Source organism: Antrostomus carolinensis, unplaced genomic scaffold, assembly GCF_000700745.2.
Source record: "Antrostomus carolinensis isolate BGI_N321 unplaced genomic scaffold, ASM70074v2 scaffold28756, whole genome shotgun sequence".
Classification (NCBI taxonomy): Eukaryota; Metazoa; Chordata; class Aves; order Caprimulgiformes; family Caprimulgidae; genus Antrostomus; species Antrostomus carolinensis.
This window is the reverse complement of record NW_010321616.1, coordinates 14978-24098: the sequence shown is the minus strand read 5'-3', so window position 1 is coordinate 24098 and position 9121 is coordinate 14978. Positions and strand designations below refer to the sequence as shown.

The 9121-nt window shown below is 43.8% G+C and overlaps 1 protein-coding gene across 1 annotated transcript; it reads left to right on the top strand.

The window, feature by feature from the left end:
• Positions 1–47: 47 nt before the first annotated feature.
• Positions 48–8418, top strand: NOC4L (nucleolar complex associated 4 homolog). Its single transcript, XM_010170005.1, has 13 exons — positions 48–145; positions 433–540; positions 1062–1211; positions 1826–1925; positions 2229–2263; positions 2368–2418; positions 2980–3091; positions 3706–3766; positions 4317–4427; positions 5743–5906; positions 6656–6738; positions 7658–7771; positions 8035–8418. Exons 1-13 carry the CDS (start codon positions 74–76, stop codon positions 8149–8151), a joined length of 1278 nt encoding a protein of 425 aa, XP_010168307.1. The 5' UTR covers positions 48–73; the 3' UTR covers positions 8152–8418.
• Positions 8419–9121: the final 703 nt, after the last annotated feature.

Genomic DNA, 9121 nt, shown 5'->3' with positions numbered 1-9121 from the left:
GGATGTTGTTCGAGGCTTCTCTGTGTGTCACCCCGCAGATCACTGCAGCGCTGAGGACAAGTACAAGATATGGATGCGGCATCGCTACAACGACTGCGTGGGCTGCTTGGCCGAGCTGATGGGCCATCCCGCCTTCCAGGTCAAGGTAGGGCCTGAGCCCACTGCTGAGGTGCGGGGTCACACCGGGGTCCCCTGCCATGCAGATGTAATTACCCATCGAATAGTTCAGCATGGGAGGGCAGGCAGCACTGTGAGACATTGCTGGTGCTCTGGCTCACCTCTGCTCACCAGCCTGCCCATAGCGGGCACACAGCTTTCTCCCTGAGGACCATCTTAGTTCAATCTTCCTCCTTTAGAAGTTGCTCCTTTGGGTTTGACCACTGGTGTTCTTGTTGAGGTGGATTATTTCCTGTTTGTTTGGTTTTTTAAAAGGAATTGTCACTCTGCACCCTCATGAAGTTTGTGGAGCTGGAGGCACAATATCCATTGATCAAAGTAGAGTGGAAGGGGAGTTTAACTTTTCCTCGTGAACTTCTTAAGGTGAGCTGCAAAACTGAAAAGCTCCTCCTGTCGTTACCCAATGGCACACTAGTGCTCACCATCTCCAGGACTAAAATTCCAGGCTAGGAGGTTTTCAGTGGGAAGGGAGGGTGGTGTTCTGGAGAGAGCACCAAGACCTAGAGCTTCTGTCCCTGGTGGGGTGGCACCTGCAGGTGTGGGAGCAGCTGCCTTGTACAGATCCAAGCTGGATTACTGAGTGTTTATGAGGTGCCAGTTCTGGGGTGGTTTTTTGGACTTTGTGGCCTTGCTTGCAAGGACCAGGAGATGAGAGGGAAGGTACTGCCCCTAAATGACATTATCTTTGATAGAAGGGGCCCATCTCAGAGGTCAGGAGGGCCAGTCAGAATGGCTTGTGAGTGTTGCTCTGGGGCAAGCAGCACATGGCCATGCTAGCTGCCTTTCAGAAAGACAAGGAGGTGCCCTCAGCCATCACAGCTCGCTGTCTGCTCCAGTACTGTAAGAGACTGACTTGTTGCTTTCCTTTGCAAACCTTTCATTAGGTAGTTGTTGATGGCTTACTTCCCTTAAATGAGGACGCTTCACTCCTGATCTCTCGCTTTCAAGAATACATGGAGTATGATGACATTCGGTACTTTGTCATGAAGGCAGTCACTGAGAGTATTGGACAAGTCATGCAGAAAACAAAAGAGGTAATAAATTGTTACTGTTGAGGTGGGTCTGGATTAGCTGCTCTGAAATGTGTATCATGTGTGTGAAGTGGGGATAGACTGGTGGTATATGGGAAGACTTTGGAAGCAAGAGATATGAATGTGCTAATTTTTTTTTCCTTTTTTTTTTTTTTTTCTTTCCCTTGCTCATATTTTGTTCTAGTTATGCTAAGACTGTCTTCAATCTGAAATTTGAGGTAGTTCAAGACACACATACTGTTGGTCTTGCAAAACCTGGTCTCGGCTCTAGCTTCTGTTTTACCCAAATCTCTGCAGCTCAGGTGGCACACACAGAACTTTTAACTCCTTTCTCTCTCTAGTGCAGAAGAGTGTATTTTCTTTAATTGGATCCACTGGTTTTGTTAAAACAAAATTAGTTCAGAGGTAGGTTTTGTGTTGGGCAAACAAGTAATACTCCAGGGCGAGGCAGCAATAGAGAATATACCAGTATGTAATTCAGCCATGAGCGTTTTTCCTTTCCTTTTTCTCTCCTAAATATATTCAGTGCTTGAGAAATGGGGCAATATTTAAGTTTAGCATCTTACCATCCATTGTGGAACTTGCTTCATGTTTGATAATAGGCTTTTTTTTTTCAGAGGCCACTGCCATTTTACCAGCAGAATGTATTTTCTCTCATTTCACCCATTAACATGCCGAACAAAGAGAGTGACTTGGTGAAATTTATGGTGAAGCAAGGTTAGTAACTTCCACGTGATGAACTGTGTGTGAAAAGAAAAATCAGAGTCTTCACACAATAAAAATCTTAAACCTATTATTGTTTGCTAATGAAAAATGTCTGCTTTATGATCACAGTGATTCTAAACAGTATTACAAAATCCACATTCCTCAGTCCACAGTGGGGGTCTGTCATGGCCTTGTGTCAAGACAAGGACTTCACCCAAATTTTTAGAGTATTAAAGGACTAAGTAAAAAAGTGTCATCTTAATTTTTTAAACATCCATTTCAAGTTCAACATCTGTTTTCCCTTTTTTTTCTTAGATAACTGGGAGGAGTTGAAAGTGTCAAAGCTGCAGGTAACTGTTCATTTGGTGCTTTGGAGCTGAAATTTTCTCTTACTTAAAATAGAGCTGTATCTATACCAGTGTGTTTAATTCAATCCTTGCAATTCTGTTTTAAGGCACACAAGCAGGCGTTTGAAAAAATGTGGCTCAGTTTTTTGAAGCATAAGGTGAGTGTTACTTCTACTACTGATCCTACTACTGATCTGCATTGCTTTCCAGTTGCTACTGGTTAGAAGCTGTGGCTATCCTTGCATGGAGCTCCTGGTGGAACCCCACAGTCCTTTCTGTGCCAGATGAGAACAGCCCAGTCACCATTTCTGTTGGGTTGTTCTTCTGCCAAGAAATACGACCTCATGATCTGTTTCTTCTCCTTACTCTCAACCTTTTTTTCCCACCTTAAACAAGTATGCCAGTGAGGAGTGATCTGCAGCATAATGACCTCTGTTCACAAATTGAAGGTTCCCAAGCCCGTTTGCTGGTGACTTCCCACTCTTCCAGCTTTCTCCTCTGAGCTGCAGTGACACTTTTAGTTTTGAACACCCACTTCTTTGAAAGAACTTAATTGTCAACCATCGCTTGTAAACTCTCCCATTTGGGAGCTGTTGCTGCAAGGCATTCTGTATTGTCCTTTGCTTGTGCTTGTGTTGCCTTTCTTAGCCATGACTTACTGTTGCTTTCCAAGTTCTCCCTGCAACCATTATTTCACTGTGTTGTTTTGTCCTTCACAGCTACCCACTGGCCTTTACAAAAAAGTTCTTGTCATTCTACATGACTCCATCCTGCCCTACATGAATGAACCCACTCTCATGATAGACTTCTTGACAGTGGCCTATGGCATAGGTGAGTGAAAACAGGTTTTTGTCCTTTGTGAGGCTCTGCAGCATGGTATGTGTGGACTTGGGAGGGCTGCTGGACTCAGCACCACAGCCTGGATGATGAAACAGATATACTTTTGGCTGGGATGAAGCTAAGGAACTAGGGTGAACTCCATTGCCCCTGAAAGTGAGATGTTTTTATCTATGTTTCAGTGTTATTGCTCCTTGTAGGTAAGGAAGATAATTTTTAAGGCTTTGGGAACAGCAATTTCTTTTAAATACAGAGTTCAGCCAGCAACGCTGATACCTGGGCTGCTTCTGGACACAAGATGTGCAGATTCCTACAGAAATGTTGTTTCTGAGGAGACCTTTGCCTCCCCAGTGTGGCTTTCTTGGGGGGTTAGAGCAGCACGTTTGTGTCTCTCAGTTCTTCAGAGCCTTCTAAACTACAGCTTCATCTTTGTTAGTGACTTATGAGCCTCTGGATGGTTTTAGATTAAATTGTATCACTTTACAGCAATCATGCTGGCCCTAATTTCAGGTACTCTTAGTTATGTGTTCCTTCTAGGAAGGTTTTGTAACAAGTTGAAGCTGATACTTATTTTCTTACTGTGTTGAGACCTGCCTGCTCTCTTACAGGTGGAGCAATCAGTCTTCTAGCCTTAAATGGATTATTTATTCTGATTCATCAGCATAATCTGTAAGTGAAAAGACTTCTTGTTTAAAGGAACGTGGGTTTTTGCACTTGTATCTTTATGTAAAAGGAACTGAAATGGATTCTCCACATCTTCAGGCTTTAAAATTCCCCCATGAGAAAGCCAAACTCTGCACAAGAGGCTCAGCTGTTTGGATGCTGAGCTCTTTTGATAGTCTGACCTTTTTTTCAGCTGAGCCTAAATATCCTCTTCTGCAGACTGTGGTTGCTCAGCACTTGAAAATCGATTTCTATTGATGTGGTTACACAGTGAAGCTGTAGTCTTTGGTGTGCTTTTCACTGGATCCTGTACCATTTACAGTCAATGGACATAGCTTCACATCCTGAAAATGGCTGGGCACTGCAAGAGCTGTAAATTCACCTTGCAGCTTGTTTTCAAGTGATGGCTGTGGAGAGAAACCTATGAAAGCTAAACAGAGCACAGCAGTGGTCTGGGGCAGTCTGTAATGAAAGCACAGAGACATTTGGACACAGTGCAGTCCCATTGTACATCACTGATCAGCAATGTGTGTTGTCTTTTTCCTGTTTTTGACAGGGAATATCCTGACTTCTACAAGAAGCTGTACAGTCTCTTAGACCCTTCCATATATCATGTGAAATACCGAGCCCGCTTTTTCCATTTGCTCGACCTGTTTTTGTCTTCATCGTAAGTAGCATCTTCATTATGTGTGTTCTTGCTTTTCTGTTGTCCAGCAACTGTTCTCAAACAGTCCCCCACATGTCTGGAGATATTAATGTATTCAGTGGGCCTACTGGATTAGATTCATTTTTACCAAGAAAACTGAATCAAAGAGTGTTAGTGTAATCTTGTGTAATTTTTCATGTGCTACTTTTGAAGATTTGCTGCACAGCCATCTCGTTTCAGAAAGTAAAAATGCAATTAGTTATCTGAGTTTGATCTGCAAATGATTATGGATGTTTTTTGATCTGCATTCCACTTTGTCTGAAAGTGATGATTTTTCTGTGTGTCTTTATGAATATGGAAAAGTAACATTTGCAGACTTTTTTTTAGATCATGAAGCTGCTGATAAATTTGATGACCTTTTGCAGACACATAACATTGAAATACAAAGTGTTTAACAGTCTGTCTTGATGCTGTCAATTTATTGTACACAGGGAATAAACTAGATTAGCAGCTGGTCATATAGTTGCCATCATATGTTATAAAATAAACCAAGAGTAACTCTTCACAGTTCAGCACTAGGCTCTTAATACCAAACCCCTTGTATTCATAGTGCACTTTGGAGAGAGTAGCAAGGTACGACAGATAGTGTCCTGTGGGGTGGCTTTGCTGAGCCTTGCAGGTGTAGTGAGCCCTCGGGCTGAAGGCTGAGTGCCTGAAAATTGTCATCTTTGATCTTTTCTGACCTGAAGAAAATGCCTAGATGAGCTGATTGCTGTTAGAAATTTGCATTTTTATCATTTAAAAAAAACCCCAAAACAAACCCAAAACCACAACTATCCTGCCCACTTACATTACAGCAGCTTTATGTCCCCATTAACAGCTGCACTGCTTACTTTAGTCCTGGAAGTATTACATAGATTTAGCACCGTGGCCTGTGTATTAATTAAATGACACAAAATGACATTAGAAGAATATAATTAAGGTTGCCTGGCCAGGCACTCAGAAGTTTATAAAATGACTGAATAAAGACTGCCATGTGAGTGACCATGTACAACAAGAGCTGTGCTTGGCTATAGCGAGCACCTGGAGTGGTGCCATGCATCTGGTGTGAATCACAGAGTGATCTGAGATTATTCATGCACTGAATGGAAATACCCCCAGATTTATTCCAGAGCCCATATTACTGCTTGAAACAAGGATTCTTACAGCTTCTCTTTACTCCATAGCCCCTAAAAAACCTGATCTTTAACCTGACGTGCTGTTTGGATTGATGAGGCTGCTGCCTCACTTGCTAGGATGTTTTACATGCTGGTTTCTTCTGTCTCTTTTCCAACAGTCACTTGCCAGCGTACCTGGTGGCAGCGTTTATAAAGCGGCTCTCCCGGCTGGCCCTGACTGCTCCTCCTGAGGCTCTGCTCATGGTCCTTCCCTTCATCTGTAATCTCTTTCGGAGGCACCCTGCGTGCAAAGTGCTGGTACACAGACCTCATGGGCCAGAAGGTAAGAGGGGAGTTGTGTGTTAAGCCTTTAAGCAACATAAAGAGCAGGATTCATGTGAAGGAGGAAGGGAGAGCCCAGCCCCAATTCTGAGGTTTAGAAGGATCTCTCTGTCCCTGGAGTTTGTGGAAAGCCAACAGGTTGCTCCTGCAAGTTCTTTGTCTGCGCAGACCTGCCTGCATTGCTCCTCTCTGCCCTCGGGCTTCACAGTTGGCTATGCTGGCTCTGTGATTCCCTGAGAGAGGCTACTTGGAACCTGGCACACCGACCCAGGCTAGTTACAAATGCTGAATGGCTGGGGAAGCTGTACCAGACACTGAGCTTGTCTTGTTCACCTCAAGAAATCAGAAGAAAATGAATGCAGAAACCAGAGACTTCTGGTTTCAATCTGTAGTGTTTCTGTATAAGTGACCGCTGTGGGGCCTCAGCAGTTACCTGAGATTTACTTAATCTCTCTGTAATTTAACTGACCAGTGTTGAACATGAGTAGTGACTATTCAAAGTTGCCTGAGATGCCCTTTGCATCAGACTACTTCAGTTCTTTGTACCCTACTTCCTATGCTCTTTAAAAGTGATGTGATTCTGTAGTGCTGCAAACAGTGCCTCCTGGGTCATGCTGGGATGTGTCAGCTTGTTCATGGACCCTAAAGGTTTTGCAGCTCTGGCTGCAGCACTGCTCTGGGTCTGTGTATTCCCCTTGGGGTTGTTTCCATCACACAGAAGGTATTAGCTCTGTACCTCTATTTCCATAGAAATGTCAGAAGATCCATATATTATGGAGGAGGAGGAGCCATCTGAAAGCAGGGCTCTGGAGAGCTGTCTCTGGGAGATAAAGGTATGTCAACTAAAAAGGAACATCTGCATCTGGTATGGACTTCATCCACCCTTGACACTTCCTTGACACCTGTTGGCAGTGGGCAGTCCCACTTACAAGAACCTGCTGACATACATCTTGCAAATGAGATGAGTTTCTGGCTGATCTTTTATTCTGCATCCTTTCTATCCTAGCATAAGAGGCAAAGGATTCCACACACTAGAGAAATCATACATGCTAATTAGTAGGTGACTTGTGAGCACACGTCTGACCATGCAGCTGAAAAATGTGCAGTTAACAGCTGAAACAGGCTAAATAGCTGCAAATGTATGAGGCTTTTTATTTGCTTTGGAAGGGAGAGAGAAACTTGCTGAGCACTGATGGAAATTAATTGGGTACAGCTAGGTCATCCTGTAGAAACAGGTTTAAAAATGCTGGAGAAGATTGTAGCGTTCACCTTTCACCTGTATCGTTTGTAGGATGGTGCATGAAGGCTGAAATTGGTTAGATTACTCCTGATTGTGCTAAAACCTTAATGGTAGAGTTATCCCTTTCATTTAAATACTACAAAGGTTTTGTGTAAAGGACTGAAGCAGCAACAAGAGCGTTGTACAGGAGCAGGAGCTCAGATGTGGCATCAGGGCTGTGGGAGGTGGCAGAACTGGGTTATGCATTGTGGGCACGGCCTGTGGAGGAGTCTGTCTGTCTGGAGCTGGATGTGAACCCTGTGGAAGGGGCCTTTGACTTTTGAAGGGTGACTGAAATCAGGATTTATTGCAGCTCTGCAGTAGCACAGTACAGCAAACTTGCCTCCTCTGCCAGAATTTGGTGTTCTCTGGAGATCTGACCAACCAAGGGGCAGATACCTGTGTGGGAAGCCAGATGGATGTGTGTTACCCTGTACATATTAGACCATCTCCTGTTTGTTTTGCTTTTACAGTCTCTACAAAACCATTATCACCCAGATGTGGCCAAGGCAGCTGCTGTCCTGAACCAGTCCCTGTCTGAAATAGAGGATGACATATCAGGGCTCCTGGAGCTCTCAGCTTATGAGGTAACATTGCTGTGCCTTTGTGAACAATTGGAACCAGGGGAAAGGAGACAGGTTCCTGCTGGGGAGGGAGCTAGAGTGAGTTTTGGCTACCCAGAGCCAGGGAAGATGTCCATTAGATAACAGAGTGTGAGGCAGCAGTGGTGACAGTGCTGGATTTTATATAAAAGGTTTATTGCTGGATCTTTTAGAGTGAGCAGTGGTATCAGCCAGGGTGAAGAGCTTGTACTGAGTTTTGCCTATATCTTCTATTTTTTTCTTTGTAGCTTTTTGACAAAGAAGTAAAGAAAAAGGCTGCTGACGTGCCCCTGGAGTTTGAGCAAATAAAAGGTTTGTTTGGGAAGAAAAATGATATTTTTGCAGAGCACTTTACTTTAGATTGACGTGATCTCTTATAAACACATCTGCACAACTGACTGATCTTAGGGACGTGCACAAAGCTCATGTGTTGTGCTGGGCAAATCTGCCTTTGAAGTGTCTCCATGTGATGAGAGCTGAACTGCTTGAGAAGGGTGCAGCCTTCTTCAGTGACTTTTGCCACTACCCATGGATGGACTTGCCTTTGTTGCTCCTTGTTTCTCACACTTGCATATTGCCACTTGATATTTGGGAGGGATTTTCCATCAGAGCAAAGTTTTCTGGACGTGTTCGTTCCTGGGATTCGAGCCCTTTTCTCCGAAGCTGCTGGTGCTGGCTGTGATCGATGACGACATCGACAGACCGTCTTGCTGCCGTTCAGTGGGACTGAGGGGAATTGTGGTCTCTGACTGCTGCTCTTACATTTCACATGTGTTACTTTTTTACTACAGCTGACAACCTGTTTGTAGCAAGTGACTCCAATACCTCGCTGTAAACACCTGATGATATTCCAGTTATGGTTTTTTATGTACACTTTTAAACTTGTGTCTTCAGAGGGATGTGTAGCTTCCTAAGTACTCGTCTTAACACTCCCACGTTGGAGGCAGTGAAAGCTCTGGTTTGTCACCTGATGCTCAGTAATTCCATCTACACAGCTTTGCTCATGTTCCTTCATGTACATCCATCTCATGCTGTAAGGTTGCTTAATTCAAAATACTCCTGAGCTTTGGAAATGAGTATAATCCTGGTGACTGTGGTAGCTAGGGAGGCCAGCTGATGTGCAGTGGGAGGTATGTCTAATCCTTGATTTTTTGCTTCAGAATGATAAGCAGCTTAATGTAGTTTTGCTTGCGTCCTGCAAGTGTTGTAGGAGCTGTGGCTGATGTGTATCCAGGTGCTAATCGAGTTTTAACTAGTCCACTGATACCAGGTGGTTTTGTTAATTTGGATTTTTCATATAGTTCCAGAAGTCATGCAGAAATTCCATCTGATAGG